Below are 23964 nucleotides of genomic sequence, written 5' to 3'. Positions count from 1 at the left end.
ACCAGGCTGAAGCTTAAGCTATTTCAAAACAGTGACCATCACTTCATCCCAACACAATGCCCCTCACAGCCTTAAAGAATTTGTATTTCAGTATAGCAAACAATGACATTAAGCAGCTCATCCTTGCTGCAACTTCTCATCTTAGTCCAATAGGAAACTTTAATTCACAGATATATGTACATAAAAAAAAAGGACTCCAAAATATTTTCACCATTTCATAAAGTGTTTATTGAGGATGGTAACACAGGATAAATCATGCAACAGCTCAGTAAAAAAAGGGAATCATTTAAAGGATAAAGAATGGAAACTGGTGCTGCTGATTTTGAGAAGTTTATAAAAAAAATTATTAATTGTCCAAAAGTGACATGAAAAACCACATGAAGCTGAACATGGAAGTTGCTTATAAAGCACTCATTAAAAAGAAAATGTAGATACTGTTTAAAATGATCACCTACAGATTACTGTAATCAGCAACTTACACGTCTCCCATTTGTATAGCTGTAATGGTGTAGCCGGGCTGCACGTCTCAGATATTTAACCTTCTGTTCCTGAACAAACAGCACAGTCACACACATTTGCCAGTAAGCAACACAACCCCATCTCTTATCCTTCATGACCTGTGCTGCCGAGTGCATTCATTATTGGGATTGCCTTCCCAAAGATCATGGCGAAACAGGAACGGGTCCATACCTGTGGTCTCCAGAGATTTCCTTACTGCCCTCTTGCCATCAGCCTGTTTCAGGAGGGGAACAACTAGAAAATTTGGACTGCTCCCCTTCTGGCACCAACATTTATTTTAAATAAGGAACCCCATGTCAGCAGATGGCACAAAGACTGGGCACCAGCACATCACATCAACATCGGTGGTTTCAGATTTAGAGTTGACATATATTCACCTTTTGGAAAAAAATAAATATAGTGGAATGAAAACTGAATCAAAGGGAAAGAACAAACAACTACCATCCATCAAGGATGCACACCCCTGTGCAATGGAGACAAAAAAAAATAAACCCCCAGTCATTTCAAAGAAATTCTTGAAAATTAAAAAAGAAAAAAAAAAAAAAGAAAAAAAAAGTTTGCACTTGTTCCTGGTCATAAACTATCTCACAAAAATCTCACTTTTGGAACTATTCCAATTGAAACCATACACTGAATTTATTAATACAGTATAAGTTTCTTTATGTAAAAAATCTTTATACATAGTAATAAAAAAGATAAAGGCAAGATGCATCAAACAGAAATCTGCTGGTTGTTTTTCCTCCGTTCTTACAGAGCCGCTGATGACTACCTGCACTAGAAAGAGCTGTGTTTCTGACTTTCTGTCTCAAGCATCTTCGCCTTTGCTTGTGATAAGGATTGTTCTGTCCAAGCATCCAAAAGGACAGATGCTGGTGATGTTGTTTTTGGCACTTACGCTGGCAAACTGAGCTTCTTTCCCTTGAGTACTGTAAGGAAAAGTAGGAAAGGAAAGAGTTAGCAAACCAAAGATGTGATCTAGGAGAAGCACACAATATGAAAGCTTCAAAGGGAGCAAAACCTGTCACACAGAGTCACTTCATTACAAATTGGGTACACTGCAGACAGTCCTCCCAAGCTTACCTCTCCCTCTTCAATACCTACTGGCAAAATATTCTAATCCTGCCCTCTTGTGGCACCCTGAATTGCCATTCTGCATCCCCAGAGCACATAATAGCCTATGACCCTGGTTTCTTAAGAGTTAACTGAAGTAACACAGTCCCATACAGTTTTGCAGTTGTATGACGGGAGTTGGAATGCAAATAAGGGCAGGATACTTAACACATCTAGCAGAAATGACTGCTTCTACACCTAAAGAGAAACATCCAAGCCCTTTCAAGCTCTTTAAGGTATTTAAAACCCCAAGCAAGGATTCTGTAAGTGTGGAAATCTGCACAAAATGGGAAATGTCCCTGGAGAAGGATGAGGATTATGCTTATTGATGGAACGTAACAGCAACATGCATTTAGCCATACTTAAACTTGTCAATTAAGGTCATCAGACCATTTGTACATTTATATTCTATCCATATTCACATACAGCCCTTGGAAATGCTCCACACTAGCAGAAAGTGTAGTTATGAAGGAGATTTCAGCAGTAATTTTCACACAGAATTACCATCCTAGTAATGTCAATAGATCAGATCTCTAGAAACATGTTAACTGCTACATTCCGCAACCTGAAGCTAGACGTTACTGCACTACTTACCTTTTGTAACATACAAATAGAAGAAGTCACAGTAAAGAACGGTCTGGACCACACCAGCAACAACAGCTATGAGGTCAAAAAATCCCTCAAAATAGTAGCGCCAAATCCAGTTGACTAAGTACAAGGCACGGTACAGACCCAAGAAGAAAAGATAGTGAGTAGTGATGGTCTCTGCTTCTCCAGTTTTGCTGATCATAAAAAGTTGAGGGAGAATAGCAACCGATTCAAGATAGATGGAGAAGGTCCACAGTATCTGAAAAGAAAACAAAACCAAGCCACAGGTATATTCAACTGTCTCACTGATAACAGAAGCACAGAAGATACTTGACTTGGCTCTTCACCCTCTTAACAGTATTACAAACAGGTACAGTATTCTTGCAAACTCTCCTTCCTGGTACAAGAAAAACTAAGTGAAAGCTTCATAATCAACCTTGGTATGGTACTAGGGAACAGCTCTCTTGGCAGGCAACACTCTCCAAACCAGCTGTCTAGCACGCTGGCAGGTATCGGTTTACTCAGGAGGAAACCTATGTGCATCCATCAGTTCAGGATTCACAGTACCATCAAATATAGCTTGCAGAGCTGGTGCTGTGAAATGCCACAGGGAAGATAATGAAGTTCTGCCCCCACCCCCACCATGTTCTTCTAACTTTTTTAATCTACTGGTTTAAAGAACAAGTTAATACAGAACAAAATTTAAAATAATGCCTCCAAGTGTTGCAATTAAAATGCCTTTAGTTCCCAGTAAAATCACTTAAATCTAATATATATAAAAATGCAGCTCAGTCCACTTAAAATAAGCATCTGAAGTTATTCTCTATTCTGTGGGGAAAATTACCTGTTTGAACTCTAGAATTACATTTTTGATGTAATTTTTCTGACAGGAAAACACATAACTGCATTTCAAATACACACAATTCTAATACTCCAGATTATTTCAATTCTACAAAATTTAAGTGTAATACTTCCTTTTGTTTTCACCAAATGGCATCAACTATCCATAAACTGCAGCCTTGGGAGTTTCTTTACCAAACAACAAAAGAAGGATACTTTTGTATTAATATAACCATCAGTGCACTAGGAAAAAGACAGTTTTCTGTTTAATGAAATGATCAGTGTTGGTAATAATGCTAGTCACCTGAAGTGCCTTAAATCTTCATGGAAACCCACACTGTAAAGATGCATTAAGGTAACAGGAGTAGCCTGAACCTACTTCATGTAGGCATCTTTTAAGCATTCCTCAATCAGCCTAAAAATGTTAATGTTCTAAATTCTTCAGAGAAAACTCTATAACCTCCCACCCACAATCAACTTACCTCCAGAGGAGAGAAGTCATGATTGACAAGAAATGAGAGTCCACCAACAGGAACTATCAGAAACTCCACTCTGAATGTGTCATGATTTCCATCATAGGTGGCCTTAAACTTCATGTAGATCAGATACACAGTGGCATACGAGCAAGCAATGTAGATAAGCTAAAGAGCAAGGAAAGAAAAAACAAAATCCACAGAGGTTCTAGGATTAGATCAAATAAAGCCATTCCCAGGCACTAAGAGGACTAAACACTGTCTTCTTTGGTTTGTTGTACTGCTTGTTTACATGCTTTTGCAGTTCCAGGCTATGTGGTGATATTTAACTTTTCTCAGCAGAGTAATAATTCAAAACCAATGATTCTGGGTTCTCCTGATGTTGTTGCTTTAAAATCATCAGCCTGCCTCTGGCTGAAGTGACTGTCCAAAGCTTCTTTAAAGACCCTTTCCTGAGTAGACAGAACTAAGGAACTGACTGGAGAAGGAATACCTATTACTGCAGGGGAAGCACTGCCCAAACCTTTATGTTAAAAATATGCATGTGCATACATGCAATAATGAAAAAAGGGGTATTTTGACCCCTTTCTTTTGACTCCCATTCAAAAAGCTGGGGAGTGGTGTGGCTCCTGTGTGGTAAACAAAAACCCATTCAGCAAGCCACATTTAGATTCAGACATTTAATATATCACAAATTAGCTGATTTGATCTAGACCTTTTAACATCTCTAAAATCTGAAGAGGGGCAAATGGACACTGTTCTCCATCAAACAGCAGGTCACAAAACCTGCAAAACTAACAGACTGCTAGAAGCATCAAACCAGAATTCAGTTTCTGTTTCAGCTGTTGTCTGATGTTATTTTTAACTGTTATGGTACAGCAGACTTCATAGTTATCCTTCATGGAACAGCCAAATAGCCTTATTTTACAGATGAGAAAATACGATTAGAGAAAATACATGGCTTTCTGAAGGTCAAGGTGTCATCATCAGGACAGAGCTCATCCTGGAGACAATATAGTACAGTAGACCAGACAAACAGTTTAGTTCCTGCCTGTTTCATCACAAAGATCAAATGCTCCAAACCATTCATTACATTAAATATAGGTTCTTTACAAGTGAAAAATAAAAGAATAAAACCTCCTCAGTTTGTAGATGCTACTGATCACTTAAAGCACTGCTCACAGATATAGAATGCTACATTAAGAAACTCAGAATCCAATGACTCTTTACTATGCTAGTACCCTGGCTGACTGAAGATAAAGGACCATAGAACAGGAAATCAGATACAGGGAACCCCTACTATAGATGTAAACTAATCATAATTCATATGGGCAGAGACGACACTAATAAAGCTTGAATGAACCCCAACTTTTTACTGAAGAGAGCTCTTCCTAAGAATTACAGCATGGTTTGGGACTCTCAAAAAGTTATCACTTGTAAAGATACTGTAACAAAAGAATGGTAGGAAAAGAAGTGCAGAGTGCACCAGCAAAAATGTATCAATTCAGATACAGGTACCTTGAAAAAGAAACTGTAACATACGGACCACTACAAATCACAAAACTTAGCCTGCAGGCCGTTAAAAAGGCCAGTGCTAACCAGGGTATTTCTGTATATATTCCTGGAACACATCACAGCCAAACAAATACAGCAAGTTGGCACCTGTAGTTCAATATTTCTCTAAAAAACCTGAATAAAATCCTACAGAAACTAACAAATTTTCTTGCTGCAAATTACAGCATTTTCCTCAAATTAGAAAGTACATCTAGCTGTTCTCTGGGTAAACCTGTTTGTGTGGTAGTTCCTGTTTTCTACAACTCTGCAATGTTATATATTCCTAAATATATGTGAATAGAACAAGAAGCTGCATTGGCTTTGTTCTGGCGCTACAATAACAGTCTAAAAACTAACAGTCTCTCTAAACAGAGATCTTTGAAACTGTAATAGAGGCTTCCATTTTGCCAGTTAATGCTGGATTTGAACAGAGGACCACTCTTTCATTACTGGAAAGACTCAGTTTAGCATGAAGTTGAGTACCACAAGTATAAGTTCCCATACTCATTCCTTTTCTGGATGGGAAGGCTGCAGAAAAAAGACATGGTCATGACCCTGAATCACAACCAGTAAATAAACTGCAAAAACTCCAGGCTGTTCCTTTGGTGCACCCAACCCATTTTCAACATTCTCAGATTACTGGGGAAATACGTTTGTGGTTTAAGATAATTAATCCACAGTTCTTCATCTAAACTGTTAATATTAAAACTTAAGCATACATATTTAACTTGTTAGAAGACAACAGCATGTTTAAGATCTAAAAGTTTATTATACAGCATTATTTCCCTGACTCTTCAGTACATTTTGCATTACTGAGTATCTAGTCTTTGCTCTTTGCAAAGTATGCTATGCTCTGAATTAAACTGGAGGAACACCAGAAAAATCCAAGAGTAAGGGAACCAGATTAAAGAGGTGTCTGCTTTGGTACCACAAATGCACCAGTCTGTACTGGTGCAACTAATACACTACACCCTCCCAGTCAACGGCTTTATTTTCTTGTACTCAGCATCAGAAATTGCAGGAATAAATAAAACCAACTCTGGGCTCACTAACATTCAGTGGGCAAGTGAACAGGGTATAATCTGATGGAAGCTACATTCCTAAAAGTGTGCTCCTGACAACTCTTGATCAGCCTCTGACCAGACACTAGCTGCAATTCTGGCAATGCATCTGCAATACCGATTCACCTTGTAGCGGATAAAAAGAGATTTATTTAATCTCTAACATCTCAATTGAGAAACTGAATTTATTTGAACCCTTTTTCCAAAAGTTTTTATGTTCAATAACAGAAATGGCATTTGTTCAAAATGTCACAGTCCCTATACAGTCTTTTAAAATTGCACGTAGCGGACAGAAAAAGTAGAGGTTTTACTTTGTCTTCCCCATTCTTTATCCCAAGCCCATCTAGAACTTGCTCTGTAATAACTACGCAGTGGGCTATCTAAAGTCTGTTATTTGTGAAATTATGCAATTTGCATGCAACATTACTAGCTTTTCTAACTCTTCAGTATACTCTACCTTCATAGATGTGTTATACAATGAAATGAATGAAGTGAAGAGGTCCAGATAACGGGTAGTGAAGACCAGTGCAAACAGAAGCTGGCTTTTCCCAGAAATACCTAAAGTGATAAAGGAAATAATTAATTATTCAAAAAGTGATGATGTGCTTCAAAACCCTTGATGCCCAGGATGAGAAAGGCTATATCCTTATTTCTAAACGCATTGATTACAAAACTAGGATAAAATCCAGGCTTCCAAGCTGTAGAAATGGAACTGTTAAGTTCTTATCTCTTGGCAGTGTGAATGTAAGTTACCTTATACTGAAAGAGGTGCTAGCACTACACAAGGTTTAGAATTTACAGTAGATAGCTTGCAGGTAATATTTCTGGAGATTACATTACCTATTCTGCATTATCACTGGGCACTATGCAGCAAGGCTGCATTAGCTTGCAATTCTCAAGAGTGCTGTCACACACCTCAGTACATTCCCCAGATGCTGAATAGCTGGAAATGTGCAAGAGCAACACATACTAAAGATGCAGTGATAATCAGAAAGTATGCTAGCGCCAATTACTTGATTTTAAAGAAATAAATCTATTTTAATACGTAAGGCAAGTCAATTCAGAAGCTTAGCTGACCACACAGTGGGGAAAAAAATACTATCAGTCAAACCCAGATGTTACCATGTACTATTACAAAACAAAAAATGAATAGTGAGCTAAAATGACAGACATCTCCAAAGCAACTTTCGGTTTTAAGCAGAGGCCCACAAGTCAAAACATCTGTTTGTACTTAACTTCAGCCATTACAGCAGTTAGAAGCATAAAAGCTTTGCACAGTCACAAAAAGCAGCTGAAAACCCAGGCGAATCGATCCATAACACTGATGTGGTGGTGCCTCACAGCAGGGGGACAAACAACCTAGCTTGTGCCTCTATCTTGTTACTCCAATTATTCTCGGTTTCAGTCATCCAGGTTGAAAATATTTGAATCTGTTCAGCTAGGCATGCAGATATTGTTCAAAAAACAAGAGGGGGAAATATTTCGTGAGAGAGGGTTATGATGCAAGGCTGAAAATCCTTGTCCCTTTATACAGGTATTTTTGAGAGTGGCTTTTATTAACAGTGCCATAAAACAATTAGCAAAAAGGCTCTCTGCCATGGTTGTTGAACTCCTTTTTCACCCCAACTTAAGAAACACTGAATAAGCTGCCCAGAGGAAGGGACTTCATGTTTATACATAAAGTACAGGAATGGCTGAAGCAAAAACAACTTTTTAATTGAGGTTTTGTCTCCAATTTTCATATGTGAATGGTCTGCACAGTAAGCCTGATGTACTACCTCCAAACCACGCAACTGCCCATAAGCAACTGAAGTACAGGAAACAGCAAATGCCTCAGAACCTATAGTTATAGCCTAAAATTGTCAAACAGAAGTTGTAAGTATTAAATAAAACCAACAACAAAACACCCACAAACCACTTCCCAACGTTTAGGAAAAATAAAAATTAAAAAACAAAGACATTTCTAGAACCAGAACTACCAGCAAAGACAGCTGAAGCAGCACTCCCCACTGCATCCCAGCTGTGCTTGCTGACATTACAGCTCCTGACAGTGCCCTGCTCTCACACCAATAAAACCTCTCAGCAAGTAACCAACAGTCCTAAGGCCAAAACCTACAGGACAAAGAAATCCACCGGACAGATTACAGTACAGCATCACGCATCAGCATATAGTTAAATTATATGTTAAATTACATCTATTATAAGTAAAAATCATATAGTTAAAATATATGTTATATACTTTAGCATGCTATTTTCTTTGAGTAAATAGCAGAAAAAATATAAGATACATTAATTATTGATTATGGCTATAAATATGGATCTGGATGTACTCTCAATACACACAGCATACCCGACAAATTCCTCTAAGCCACTGCCAGCCTTGCCTCTCCGCCAACCCAAAAGTTGTGGATTTTATTACAGTTTTCAGTATTTTCAGTGAACTTTCAAATGTTCCTGAAACACATTCTCAAGCCAAGTTTCAAATAATTTTCAAGTTAAGAAGGCTAGACTAGGAGAGGTTCAAATTTTAAACTAAAGACCTACGGAGAGACAGGCAAACTGGGAGAAAGCAACATGTGTACCACTAGCAAAAAAACAGGGGGAGGGAACAGGTAAACACTCTGCTTTATGATTTATGGAACTTTAAGCATTACATTAGCATACACGTCACAGTGATGACTTTGGCTCATGGCTTGCAACTGCATTATACAGAGACCACACTGATGTTATTCTCATCCTTCTCCCTTTCCTTTTACTCCCACAAACATAGTCCTTGAGCTAAACAAACACATTTTTATTTCTTCTTCTCAAGCTCTGAGCTTACATGTTGAAAAGCCAAACCTCTCAGTTCTCACACATGGGAAAAACTCCTTCAACTTCTGCACCTTGGCTTGGCTAAAAGCAACAGCCTGAAACTTGAATTCAAAAGCTCAGCTGGTTTCCCCAGCGAGGGAGGACAGCAGAGCTGAAATTGTGCTACTTTCTCATCAACTTCGTTTTGCTATTGTGAGCTAGGGAAAGAGCAACAGGCAGCAGCAGAGGCATTCAGTCAGCCTGGCTCACAGCCAGTACTGTGCACACTACTTACTAACTATGAACTGCATATCATAGTATGTGCATATCACAACCATAAAATCCAGAAACAAAAGTTTTCCTAAGGAAAGCCAGTCCATACTTTGTCATGGAAACATGGGACTTTTTGAATAATTTAACTTAAAAAAAAAAAAAAAAAAGTAGCTTTGTTCAATATGCAGTCCACATCAGCCACAGAACCACAACTTCTTTGGTTTTAATAAAATACTAACATCAAAAATCCTGTAATTTCAGTTAAGCCCCAAACCTTTTTTTTGTGTGTGTTTTCTAAACACAAATTTGTCAATTAGAAAGGCAAAATTTTCCTTCAAAGAGACAGAAGATTCCAAACCTACCTATAGCAGCATTTTTGGAGAAAATACAGACAAATTGGCAGCAGCCTATTCAAGGTACTATATAAAGTCTTCAACACAGCCTATGATCTGGCCTATCACAAACAAAACTATGAGACAGCTATACTACTAGGCAAAAGCATTACATATTTACTATATATGCTATTGTCTGAGTATTCAGCACCCAATTTGACAGCCTTGCAACTTGCAGCTCACATTTAACACTTGCTTTAACATTTGACAACTGACTGAGAAAAGCAAATCAATTTTCAGGCTGTAATTCACACTGCAAACAATCTAATTTCACTTGGAATGGATCAGAAAATACAGTCTGAACATGACGATGTGTGAAAGCACAAGATTCTTCAAGTCTCATGAATTTCCTAATTAGGACATGAAGTCAATAATGGAGTTACCTGCTACATTCTCCACGGCTCCTAGTAATTACTTCTGAGCTGTTATTTGGAGTGGCAAACATTTTTCCAAATTCTAAATTTGGAAACAGAAATAAGCAGTCATACAAAAAAATTGTTTCCCTGCCAGCTCTGAAATCACAACTTGATTTGCTTTCCCCTTGTTCTTTTTTTAACATATCGACCAAATTAGGGAAAAAAATAGTTAAGTTTGTCAAACACTGAAAACACAGACTGCTTCATATCGCAGATTTTTCTGGCCTCACCTATTTTCCTTGCTTAGAGGAGTCACTTCTTAGGAAAGAAAATGGGGGCTGGTGTCTTCAGAAAACAGCAGGTTGCAGCAGAGGTACAAAGGGTCTCCCTCTCATTTCCAGCTGCTTTTACAGGCCTCTGAGCTCCTCTTGGAACAAAGGCCTCAAACACAGATGCAACCAGACGAGAGGAGTCAGCACCATGTGGTTTGCCAGCTCTTCATGGATCACAGCCTGCAGTTTAGCAATCTGTTGGAAGCCTTTATTTATGCTCTAAGCTTCCACTGCTTCAGAAGTGCACAGTTAAAGTAGAAGCTGGTTTGTCCATGTTTCCTTAATCCCCAGAAACCATGAGGTATAAATTTATTTAATTTATAAACTGTTCCAATATCCATGCAATGTAAAGGGATCACAGAAAGCCCTCTAATAGGAGGCATTTGGCAGCTGCTCAACATTAACTGGTAACTATTTAGGGCTTATTGTTGCATAAAATCTATTTTATGAAAATATGTATTTACAAAATCTTTATTGGTAGAAACCACAAGTGATAAAAACCACAAGGAACAGGACAGAGCCCTAAAACTCAAATCCCATTCTCCTTTGAGGTGTTCTTCTTCTAGACAAACTTGTTAGGTCTCTTAGGAATAACATGGATCCGGATTTACTCTTAAAGACTCCGGCACACACCAAAAAACCAATCCCAGACAAACACACTCCTGCCTCTTTTTTTTTTTTTTTTTTTCCAGGAAAATGAATGAATGAGACGTTTTCTACTGAAAGAGCCCATGCACGTATGTTTGTATTCATGGGTTCTGGCTAATTTGGCAAAGGGAGTTCAGGTTGCTATGTAATAGAGGCCCATTTACTTTGATGTGCTGAAAAAAGCAGTCCGAAGAAAATGACTGGTCCAAATCTACTTTCTTATTAAAAAATCTCTAGTAACAGAGACCCTCAATCACAGCTGACTTAAGGAAAACATCAGATCACTTTTAAAACAGAAAGATGGGACTATGTTACACTGTATGATACTGTGTAAATAAGCCCCTGTCCAAAGGTCACTTAATCTCATGGCCACTAAAGAATCTCTTAGCTAAAGCCCTATTTGAAATTCAGCCTTTTACTAGAATTTCTCATTTCCCTTCCTTAGGCAGCAAGAGATACTTAGTTTTTAGATCACTAACTCTGTTGATTGTAATTTTGACTATGTATCTCAAGTAAAGTGGAGGGCAAAATTCCACAGAAGAGTTGAGGAAGGCCAGGTCCAAGCAGCTCCACCAGAACTTGAGCCTGCAAAGTTCATTAAGAAGGAGCTCTCGCACTCCATAACCTCAGAAACAGCAGCTCTGCACTACCACTGCAAAGCTGGAGCTCTTTTGCAACGTTAACAAAAATTTTTACTTTGTATTAAAGCTAAAGCTATTCATTTACTATTTTTTCTTTTGCACTATCAAGTGATTAACAGAAAGTGACCTGACATGAAAATATACAGCACCTGTACTTCCTCTTACCTGTAGTGCAAATCTCTTTCACTTCCCCATTCTCAGTTCTCTCAGGTTGCAGCTTATACTAATTCTTCACGCTTTTAAGATTTTACAGATACATCTGTTCAGCAGTGTTAATTCGGTATTTGAACAGCATTTCACACCAATACATGGCAAATCGATTTCAAGAATAATGACTCTTACTAATGAAGGAGAAGCTCATTTCTTCAAAGCCAAGCTCACAGTCACACCCCAGTCCACTGCAAAAACGGCATTTTCAGGGTCAGTGGCCTGATTCACTTATCACACAGAGCACCGAAATATCCATTTTTAAATACAGTAACTCACAGTTTTCTGATAGAAAACCACCTATGCTGCAGTCAGAACTGCCTGCAATTCCCTCCAACCACCACACCGTACATACACTAGAAGCGAAAACCACATCACACGGACCTGGAGCAAGCAGGTACAGAAGCCAGGAGAAAGAACAGGAGTTCCTCACCTGGGCGGACTGGCGGAGGAGCCGCGGGAGGGGAGCTTCCTCCCGGCAACCGGCCCGGAGGGCGGCCGGGACCCAGCTCCCTCCCCGCCACACCTCTGCCGCTGCTGCCACGTCAGACCAGGCCGGGATCTCGACTGAGAGCCTGCTCCTTCCAGCCTGGAGCCTCTCTCCTACAGCCCCCCGCTGCAGCCGGTGATACGTGCCAGGAAACACCCCAGAAGCCTTAAACAACCGCATGAATCCCAGTTTAACTCTCACCGCAGCGAGAGCTGGAAACAAAAGGGAAGAAGAGGGCGCGTTAGCAGCGAACGCAAACCAGTGCACGAAGGGGAGAGGACGAGGAAAACTTCAGGATCTGCAAACTGCAAGTCAGCTGCTCCCAACGCTGCACCAAAACCAGCCTTCACGCACCGGAGCGGCGCTTAAAGCTGCCGAGCAAGCAAGCAGACGGAAGGCGAGAAAATCAGCTCCGTCTCCCTTCGCTATAGCTGCCGGCGCGGGGAGCGGAGGCAGGCGAGGCAGGCAGGGAGGCAGGCGGGCTGCCCGCCCCGCGGGGGATGCATTCCTCTTCCCTCCCCCCAACCTGCCTCCCCATTCATTCGCTCGCCGCCGGGTAGTTACATAAGGAAGAAGCGACCCTCCCGGGCACAGCCGAGATGGCGGTGCCCAGGGTTTAAAGTACAAATAACAGCAACCGCTAAACCTGTAACAGCATCACAGCCCCACCAGTGCACCCCCACACCGGAGGGGAGAATGCGGCTCTCCCTCCCTCCCCCCGGCGGCCCACCAGCTTTCCTCACCCGTGGCTCGAACGGGGGACGGGTTAGGACGGAGGGCGGTCAGAACGAGAGCTGAAGCCCCCTCTGCCCTGCGAAAATCCTTTTATCACATACCCGGAACCAATTCTACCCTACGGCCTGGGAACCGTCAGGAGGGAAACGCTCCCACCCCCCAGCCCTCCTCTCCCCGTTTTACCACAGCCGCTTAGCCAGACAAGTAGGACAGGCGGGACCCAGCCCCCCACCGCCCCCCAGCCCCTCCGGTGCCGTCCCTAAAGGGCGGCAGAGGCGATCGGAGCACACACACACACCCCCTCCGCCCCGGCGAGGCGGCGACGATCGCACCCAGCCCCCAGCGAGGCTCCCTTCAGGCACCGCGGCCCGGAGCTGCCCGGCCCGCCCCGCGGCCTGCCACACTCACCCGCGCAGGAGCGGCTTTTCCATATCTTGAGCAGCAGGATGATGATGGCCGCCAGGTGGGACAGATCCCCGGTGAGGCGGAAGATGTTCATGGTGGCGGCAGAGGCGGCAGCGCAGCCCGGAGCCGGGGAGCGAAGATGGCGTGCTCAGCGGGCACCGAGCGACGTGGCCCGGGGACGTGGCCAGACAGCCGCCGCGCCCGGTGCACCCTGGGAAACGGGAGGGGCGGCCCCGGCGGCGGAGGGGCGGGGTCGCTCCTCACCGCGGTGCGGAGGGGTAGGGCTCGAAGCTGGCGCTGTCCCGCCCGACCGGGACACGGACACACAGAGAGCCGCTGACTTCCCGCAGACCCCTTCCCGGGGCTGCGAGGTAGCAGCCCGGCCCCGCTGGGCCCGGTGTCTGCGCGGCTTGTTTCCCTGTCGGTCTCGAGTCCTTGGTGCAGGTCATAGAATCATAGAGTCAGGTAGGCTGGAAAAGACGGTTAGGATCATCAAGTCCAACTGTTCCCCAGCACTGCCAAGTTCACTCCTAAACCATGTCACTAAGGGCCTTATCTACACGATTTGTGAACTCTTCCAGGGACAGTGACTCCACCAGTGCCCTGGCAGCCTGTTCCAATGCCTAATCATCCTTTTAGTGAAGAAATTGTTCTTAATATCCAGTCTCAACCTGCCCTGGTGCAGCTTTGAGGCTGTTTCCTCTTATCCCATTGCTTGTTACTTGGGAGAAAAGTGACAACGACCCCCACCTCACTACAACCTCCTTTCAGGTAGCTGCAGAGAGCTATAAGGTGGTCCCTTAGCCTTTTCGAGACTGAACACCAGTTCCCTCAGTCATTCCACATCAGACTTGTGCCCCAGACCCTCCACCAGCTTCACTGCCCTTTTCTGGACCCACTCCAGTATCGCATCTCATCTCATGAGTCCTGCATGGAGCAGGGAGTGGGCCTCGGCCTTTTTTTTTACCTCCAACTCTTTTAGAAGTCCGTTTAGGTAAATGAACTGGAGCTGCTTTGTTAACTGGCAGTGAGCAGAGTGCATCCCTGTGGCTGGGAGCAGCTCCTGCTCCAGCGGCAGCTCCTGGCTCTGGCAGAGACCTGTCAGTGAATGGGAAGAAAGGGCTGCATAACCCAGCTGAGCAGCCGGTATTTAACAGTTGTTGTCATGTTTGGTGACAACGAGCTATTGACTTGATTCGTGGTTAGTAGCCCCCGAGAGTACGCACATCTTCCATGGGATAACATAGCCATTATTCCTTGAAGCGGTAAGGCTTTGGAAGTTACAGTGACGCCTGTTTGAAGCCCTCAATCTCTATACCTGAAGAGCATCACTCTCATCGTTGTCCAGCATGCAGCTCAAAGAGGTTATCTGCTCTTGAGCAGCATTCCAGTAACTCCCAGTGTTCTCTTAGGAAAAAAAAAAAAAACCACCAAACAACAAAACAAAACAAACCCAAAACAAACGATCAAACCAGCAACAAAGCAAGCTGGGAATAGCCCTCAGGAACAGGATTTCCAGTGACTGTGGAAAGCAGGTAAGAGGTGATCCCAGCTGAACAGTGGGGCTTTGCTTTTTTATAGTGTTTCAGAAAGGGTAAGTTGTTTCTTAAAAATGTCTTGGTTTACATCATTTCATGCCCTGTTTGAGGAAATAGTGTAAGGAATTTACTGTTAGAGAACAATGAGTACAGAATCATGTACAGAGAATTTCCCACAGCAGAAAGTTATGTATTGTTTGAAGATTTATGAAAAGGATCCTAACTGCAATTTGTCATTTTCTTGTCTAAAATGTAGCATAAACACTGACATCTTTAAAGGGCTCCCTGAAAGAAAAGTGATTAGTACCCTCTGCTTGAGTTTATTTTTTTTAGTAAGTACTCACAGTGTGACAAAAGCAAACTTACTTATTTTCAGAGATTAGGAATCAAAGCCTGTCCTCTTAAATCACTGTGTTTGTAAACTGTACGTGTAAGTACAGCAATACAACTCCTTCACATAGTATCTCTTATCTTACACTTACAATGCCTTAAGATGCTACATGTCACATTCAGAAAGTTTAATAAATTTGCACTCTAATTACTACTTACTTTAAACAGATATTAAATAACTTTCACCATCAGCTAATGTGTGATGTAGTTACCAGTAAAGCTACCTATTTGAGGATGCATGTTAGGAATCCAAATTCAGTGCTTGGAGAATTTGTACTGAAGATGATAGTGTTTGACAGAACTCCCCAGGTCCATGGTACAGACTGCAACAGTGGAGAGGAAGTGCAAATATGTAGTACAACCTCTGTAGCTGCACTACTGTGGCACTTCCATTGCTATATCCAAGTGTAACAGAAAGGTCTGAAACCACAGTTTATGTCTTAAGAGTACTGGCTGAACTAGCCAGAGTAGCTGTTTGACACAGGCTTGATTGAAATATGTACATTTACTATGTTAGATGTAAACACTTCTAAAAGGATGAATGCTGAAATAAAAGTAGCTAATAAAAACACTGACAGATGCATATCTGGAATCTGTTTTAATAGATACATTAAAGGCAGAGAGCTGACATCCTTTCTCTCTCACCTCCTCTCTCAGTTCATGCAGGATTTATTCAAACTTGTGATCTAAGTTGTTTTCTGACATCTGATTACATATTGAAACATGGCAGGTCCCAGTTACAGATGACCTAGGGCTTGCAGATCAAACCAGCACATGATTTTAACTATAGCCATGACTATTCTTTGCTAAATCAATATAGTTCTTGTCTATACAACAGTTACAAATTATCAGGGAAAGGAGTATCAGAAAATATTATCCTGCTGTATTTCTGACAGTATTTTACATTATTTTTGTATTTCTCCTCTGAATTTACTCCTGGTCTCTCTTCTTTTCTCCATGTTCTCCGAAGAGACCACAGATACTAAGTGAGATGCCGTTAAAAATTTAAAACATTTTAATTAATACCAGCTAAAACATTAGATGGTAAATGTTAGACTGTTGCTAGCAAAGCAAGAAATCCAGCAATCATAATTCCTTCTTTTAATACTCCAATGTATAGTCACTTGGATTGTAAGCTTTGAACATGCCTTGTTCTCCTGCGTCATAAGGGCAAGAAAATCCTCTTATTAATCTGGATTGGAAAAGCAGACTGATGCTGAAAAGAAAGGGGCAGGAAGAGGCAGATGGACATTGGCTGCTTGCTACTCATTGCATGAAAAAAGTAATACATTTCTGGACTATATATTTGTGGGTACAATTAAAGAACCAGATGTGAATTTTGCTAAAATATCCTACGGTAAAAAAATGCTACAGGTCCTGATCCCAAACAAGGTCAGGTGGGCTGTACACATTAGTCTCTTAATTTCTGTGTTTAGGGACTGAGGAGGTAGGTGTGAAAATGAAGTCCAATAATGAATCAGATACTTTACTAAAATATGAAGTTCTGGATACCTGGATGGTATACAGATTTAGTCTGTTCTCTGCAAAGCTTGTCATTTATCTACACTTCTAAAAGCATGCTCTATAACAATGCACAAAATACTGTTTCTCAGGAGCAGTTTCAGATGTTCTGGAATACTGATAAAAGAAATCTAACTTACATTGGAGTTTGTGTTCATTTTTCATAGACCAGCCTTTTCTATCCAGTTTTCCTCCTGCCTTACTGGAAAGGGAAGTCAGATTCCTCATCTGAACAGTGGTGAAGTAAGCAGTGCACAAAGCTTTCCCACATCACATGACAAGGAAAGAATATTTCACTAACCAGGACTATAAGGGAGTAAAATAAGGTTCTTAGCCCTCCTTAGGCCCATGCCTACAGATCTTGCTTAAAAAAACCAAAACAGCAAATAAACAACAAACCCACACACTTACCAAAAACATTTTCACTGAGATAAACAGATCACATTGCTTGAAGTTGTGTATCAGCTGAGAACACCACCCTTCTTGGATGGGGGGAGAGAAGAAGAGATTATTTGAAGTTTTCTTTCTACTTCTGTCCAAGGAAGACGGTCTCTCACAAGGGAACAAGGTACCACAGTTTAATGAGGTCTCACTCCTCAACTTATATGCTGTAATTGTCTGTCTGCACACTCAGAAGCAGTGTGTGGTTTCTATAACCACAACATAGGAAGAGCCAGAACACCAGCAAGTGCACTACAGCCAATGCTACGGGATTACCTGCTCATGTGACAAATTCCAGTTGACTATTCAATTCCTTACTCATTTTTGAATGTCATCACGGTTAGTCAGACCTCTCCCAGTTTCCCAGGTGCATTTCTCCCACTATCCCTGGCAGGCGTGTCTCACCTCTGCTTCCCCATGGGGGACCTGTAATGGGAATGGGACTGTAACAAGGTCCTAGTCTATACGACAGGGCTGCCATCTGTGTTATGGGAAAATAAATCAGGTGGTGGTGATCCTAAGATAGGCGCAGCAGTCAAGTGATAAGCTAAATCTGCTATAATGCAGTACATAATTGCCTCTGGCATATTTGAGCAGTTTATGCAGAGGCATAAGGGGCTTCTTAAATTGAAAAAGGATGTCTTTTTTTTTTTTTAAAGCAGTATCTTTAGAGCCTGACACTGATAAGAGTTGGTTAGCTCTGATGTGACAGATTGAGATCACTGGGAGTCAAACATTTCATGTATTGTACAAAACCCGACAACAGCCATAATGCCAGCTTTAACAAGGACAGTTTTCAGATACTGTGGATGGGCAGTTTTTTTCTTATCTTCAGGGATTTAAAGATACCACAGACGCAGCATTTCCTCAGTACCAGGTGGCAGGGGTGTTTTCTGTGTTGGTGATCTACAGCTAGTAGCCCCTTTCCCTTTTTGAAACACAATTCTCTATATAAAGGTGTCAGGCATTGAAATAATAAGCCAACAAAATATTCTTTCCCATCTGTTAACCCTTAAAGAATCCTACATTCAATGAAATTAATTAAATGAAATACCTCCTCCTACATACTGTTGGACAAGACCACCTTCCACATGATTACCACACTCAGAAGAGCTGGACTACACCAGAGTTATGTCAGACAATCGACAGCCAGATGTATATCCTGCAGTACATACGGCAGTGCCTAGCAACCATCAGGGTAGTCACAAGTGGAGAGAAGAGCTGCAATTCTCACAATACCCAGAGAAGAAAATGGTTGCCATGCTATATATTGAACAGCAGATTTATGCATTAATCTGATTTTTTTTGCCATTCTCAAATATAAATGTTAGAACTAAAAAGATACTGGAAAAATCAAGCTTGGTTTAGACAAATGTTACCCACATTGACATAATAAAGAACAACATATTTTTAAGGATCAAAGAAATCTTTACACAACAGTTCTCTGTAATATATTCTTCCCCAAAATCTTTTTAGCATGAAGAAGGACTGTGAGACATTTTTCCCATTAATGCATTCCAGTAAAAGTGATCACATTCATTTTGTATGTACTACACATATGCACAGATCTGTATGACTAGTGGTATCCTGTGGCATGGATGCCTGCATTAACTGTGCTTTGTTTCACAAGAGTGAAAAGTAAAGTTTCCATTTCAGTTTTCTCTTAGCTACTGGAAGTGAACAGATAGCAGATTACATATATGGGTTACATACCATGTACACTAGCACTCTCCATCTCTTTCTCTCCTTTCCATCTATTCTTCCCAGAAATTCAGTTTCAACAGTTTTGAGGGAGGTATCTCATGAATCACAGTTTTTGTAGAATGGATTTTTCCATCAGTGACCTTTACAAGAGCTACATTGGCAAAAGTGTAATTGCTTTTCTACAATACTCACCATCCAAGATGCTCACACCGTCTAACAAACCAAACAGGATTTGTAATCTCACCATGAAATAAGTACATTAAGTGGGTGCTGAACGTTTACCCTACCTACAGCACTCTTGTAAGAAACAGACACATATTTGGCCAAATGTAAATGCAATGCCAAAATTATTAACATAATAATTAATTTAATAAAATAAATAATCAAGGAGTTCAACTATTTAAAAGTACTTGTGCTTGAAAGAAATCACAGCACAGATGGCACCAAACAAAGAGTTCACTCCTGCTCCAATTAAAAGCTAAACTCTGACTCACATAATTGCTGACGGAATCACTCCCAGGTACATTGACAGAAGAAGTTAATTTTCAGCTCATACAGATTTTTTAAGTGCTTGGTATAGCTAAGTCATGTATCCGACTTAAACAGCTCAACTGGAAATGCTGATTGTATCCTTGACTGAAAATATTCTCCTGCATCTTCATGGAAGGGCACAAAGAATTCAGAATTCAAGTCACACAATTTCTAGAAATCAAACAACTTCTTGGTACTTTCACATCCAAATGAGACAGAACTTTTTTATATGAAAAAAACAGCTAAATCTTTATAACAGATTTGTTCCACTGAAGCAGTTTTTTGTTTTAGTAGTCATTTTATTCTCTGGGATTAATGTAACTTTTTTTCTCTTCTTTTAAAATAAATGCTGCAATCTACTGTTTATATGCAGTAAAGGAAACAGTGGGAAGAACTGGAATCTTATTGTTAGCATTAGATAAAAAGGTTCAAGGCAGTTTGCAGGAATATTAGTTCTTTGCTCATAAAATGCCAAACTAGAGCACATAGTACTACCTGTAACATCATGTCACACTTGCCAGGGTTAGTTATAGGCACAGGCAGTTCCTAGAGCAGCAGGTTGCTGAAGAGGGAGAGGGATCAGGAGGGTGTGAAATACGGCCACGCTCTCACTGCCTACTTTGCCAATAACAACACCCTGAAAATTAGGCTGCCTCCTGCTGCTGCAGGAATTAGAGTATATGGGACTGTGGTGGGAGCTGTTACTCCCCAACAGCAGCAACAGCTAAGTTCACCCTCTCCCTAGCAGTGGCAAGCCTCTTCCCTCTGCCTCTCCCTCTCAGCCCCACTCCTACTGCTTTCCCACCTGTAGTAAAATTTCAATTCTTTCAGTGCTGAGAGCTAGAAGTAATGTTTGCCATAAAGAGATACAAATAAGTATTTGAAAGGCGTTTACTAGAGCACAGCCCTAAATGAAAGAGCTAAACTTTTAAGTTTATGCATTGCCTTTCTTAGTCTAGAAAAATATGGAGACTTTTGCAATGGCAAAATGGAGAACTGTACCATGCTTTCTTGGTATTACATCAAGTTGAACAACATCAGAAAGTATGTTCACATGCAGGGGGGGTTTAATGTTTTCTCTACTGTTTAAAATACTGAGGTGTTGCATGAGAAACATTAGACACATAAGCCATATGTTGATAAAACACATAAGAATATTTGTGGTTTATGATAAATTAGATAGTATAGAACTTGTGGAAAGCACTGGATTGACAGTCCTAGTAGTATGTAGACCCAGTGAACAGTTTTCCCTTATTATTCCCAGGTGTATGCTTCAACCCCACCTGAAGTGGAGGGAGCTTATGATGAACATAAGCATATTTCCATGGTGCATTCTGTTGCATGAAATAGTATTGCCAATGCCCTCTGTGTTGAATACATACACCCATGAGGAACTGCATTTCGTACAGGTGCTTATATTATAAGAGCACATCATCACTTCTTACCTCAGCAGGATTAAAACCATCAGGCCATAGATAAAGTTATTTTATCTCAGCAGCAGTAATTTTTAGTATGGTTTCTCCTAGGTCACACAGAAGGATAGCCTCTGTCCAGGGGAAAGTATGCTCAAAACTACGAGAAGAAAATGCAATGGGAGGATACAATAGTGTGAGCAAATTAGCCAATATAAAAAGCACTGGGTACAATACACCACCTTCCAAATAACAATCACCTGCTACCTGTCCCCTAGATAGTTTAGGCTCCTACCTAACACATAAGCATATCTTTTACCCATTGTCTCATGAGACAGATAAGCCATTTTCAGTTTTGAAATTTGTCTGAAGTATTTGGAGGGATATTGTGTTACTTGTTAATCCTAAAGATAGAGAAAGGGAATACTTCATGATGGCAGAGGAAGGTGCTGCTTTTAAGAAATTAAGCACTCTGCACTCAGGAATCTCAGAGCTTCTTGATCTACTATTCATGCTGAGCTGCAACTCTTTAGCATCTCCTTTGTAAGCTCCAGGACACTGAAAATCAAAAAGCAAAGAAAATTAAGTCATTTAACATAGTTTGATTTGCAGTCTTAAAGACTAAGTAGAACATTCCAGCATTTAGCCTGCTTAAATGGAATTTATACCTTAAGCCCAGGGCTGTCATTAAATTTTAGTCTGTTAAAATGGTAAAATCCAATAAAAGTTAATGGCAACATTCTTTTAACTGGAGATTATCAAAGTGGTTGTGGAGTAACATCTTAGACTGGAACAGGCACAATAGAGATTAATACCAACAATATATTCCAAATAACAATGCAGTAATGGAGTGGTGTTACATGGAATTTTAAGTAAACTTTTGTTAATGTTTGCCTTACAGTAAAGATAAAGGGCTTTCCCCTTGATTAGATTCAAAGATAGTCTAACAGAGGTACAAGACACCTTTGTAATACAGAAAAAATATTCAAATTTGTTGTCTCTGTACTTAAAGCAGGAAGAAGGTCCTACAGTCCTTCTCCCTGTGTTGTTCCCTGTTTCTGTTATAAAGCTACTTCTTATTGAAAATATAACTTACCTCAAGCTTAACAAATACGGATTCAGAAAGGCAGATGTAGTGTAATCACAGCATACAACCAGATGCCGAAGCCACTCAAACAAGGAGCATCTGAAAAGCAGAAAGCATTACATCTTAGTGTCACTAGTACAGTCTTACCTACATGACCCCAAAGAGGTGCAGCAAATTCCAATATCTGAATCCTAACTACATTCAGCTGCTCAAAAGATGACACTGGTCAGAATACTCACTTCCAGTTTAACATACACAGCTCTGAAGAGCAGCTTTACCTAGGGGTGGTACTCACTAGAGGTAGGAAAATGAACAAGAAGCTCAAGAACTCAGGTGATCTTTACCCAGAAAACTCCTCACTTTGGCATATCTACAGAGGGACAGGTCAAACATGAGGGACCTAGACTTTCTGGGGAAGGTCTGCTCTAATTTCCAGCAAGGGCATCTTAGCAATTCAGTCCCCCTTACTCCTCTTTTAGCACTTCAACATTCCTCTCTCTTCTTCAACAGCTTATGTCTCACTGGTATCACTGGAAGCAACAATATTTGCTGTCTGATAGTGATAAATTCTCAGTGTTGGCTTGACTGAATCCAAACTCTCACTCATTGTAAAGCATCCACTAACACATTTGCCAGCACAACTTGTCTGGTATAAAGTGCAATATGGAGAAGTAAGAACCACTAAACATGTTAAACCACTAAAATATAGGTACTAATAAGCTTTAATTCCAAATAGGATGGGAACAGCAGGAAAAACTGCTCAAGAGGTCCTACAGTGTTGATAAATATACTAATCCAACCCAGTGCTACCTCCTTTCAGCTTTGCAAAACAAGGTTCTGCTGTAGGTAATGGTTGTGATCTGAAGGTCCAGAGATGGAGAGCCCTACCTTAAATTTAGCCAAAAATATCGGAAAGAAGGGGAGGGAAAAGCTCACTGTTTCAGACTGCATTTTACACAAACTAGTACTTAGCATAGTGTAACACTACTAGCAACATATAGCTGCTAATGCCTTCTAACTGTCATCCTCCATTATCTTTTGTTGTGGGTAAATCCAACAACATACTTTGTTTGTCTTGGTCAAACAAGTGTTTTGAGGCATGAGATTTAAGGTGTGAGTTAAATAGTTGATTAGGAAACTCAGTGTAACCCACTTTCAAAATACAGGTGTGATCCTGGTGGATGATGCAGGACTAAACACCCCACTGCTGTGTGCCCTTCCCCTCTCTGCAGAAGGGAGTAAATATACTCACCACTTGGAGCTGCGGTTTGCACCTCCTGGGTAGTGCTTGCAGTGTTCTGTGTCTCTGGGGTGCTTGTCCTGGCTCCATCCAGTGCCAGCTGAAGGCTTTGGAGCTGTGATGTATTCAGATGCTCACGCTGTGACCTGGTAACCATGGCGGCATTTTCAGGGCCCAGGTTTGCTATTTGTTCTGGGGACAATGCCTAGGAGAAATAAAAGCCAGGCTGTCAATTACAGAAAGCAGGTAAGGAATCAGAAGTCAGCATTGCCTTGCATTTAGAACAAGAGGAAGTAGCTTTCAACATTGTGTTGCTATAAAAAAAAAACCTCAATAGAGCTTAAAACCCCCCTCTGCATTCATTTACTGACCATTCATCTGGCTCTCACCCTTCTCTTTGTTGCTGGGATCTGCCAGTTTGAAAAAGCTTTCTATGCCAACACTATATTGAACACTTCTTCAATATATTGCTGGAGTTTAATTTTCCAGCCATTTATTTTCTGATCTGTTCAAACACCGATGACACTGTGTATTCTCTTGTTTTTGTCATTTATTCTCTCTTACATCTGCTCCCAGGCAACCTCATTTGAACCTATATTTGACCTTTGATTATAGCTAGCAGTAAAACTATGAGATGAAAAAAACCCGTGCTTTAATTCCATTATTCAATTTTCTCATTTAGA

The 23964-nt window shown here is 40.9% G+C and overlaps 2 protein-coding genes across 2 annotated transcripts in view; both read right to left on the bottom strand.

The window, feature by feature from the left end:
- Nucleotides 1–204: 204 nt before the first annotated feature.
- KDELR2 (KDEL endoplasmic reticulum protein retention receptor 2) lies at nt 205–13643 on the bottom strand. Its single transcript, XM_061367626.1, has 5 exons — nt 13421–13643; nt 6603–6703; nt 3540–3698; nt 2224–2476; nt 205–1445 (listed from the first exon to the last, which is right to left on the bottom strand). Exons 1-5 carry the CDS (start codon nt 13509–13511, stop codon nt 1411–1413), a joined length of 639 nt encoding a protein of 212 aa, XP_061223610.1. The 5' UTR covers nt 13512–13643; the 3' UTR covers nt 205–1410.
- A 9553-nt stretch (nt 13644–23196) lies between these two features.
- The window catches only part of OTOA (otoancorin), a 38312-nt gene continuing 37544 nt past the window's right edge, over nt 23197–23964 (bottom strand). Inside the window, 2 exon segments of the mRNA XM_061367610.1 lie at nt 23197–23258; nt 23261–23486. Coding sequence (XP_061223594.1) covers nt 23197–23258; nt 23261–23486 — 288 coding nt within the window.

This window comes from Neopsephotus bourkii, unplaced genomic scaffold (assembly GCF_033783945.1).
Source record: "Neopsephotus bourkii isolate Nb327-2 ecotype Australia unplaced genomic scaffold, CSIRO-AGI_Nbou_v1 NB_126, whole genome shotgun sequence".
NCBI classification, from domain to species: domain Eukaryota; kingdom Metazoa; phylum Chordata; class Aves; order Psittaciformes; family Psittacidae; genus Neopsephotus; species Neopsephotus bourkii.
Note: the sequence above shows the minus strand (reverse complement) of the source record. Positions and strands in the feature narration are given on the sequence as shown.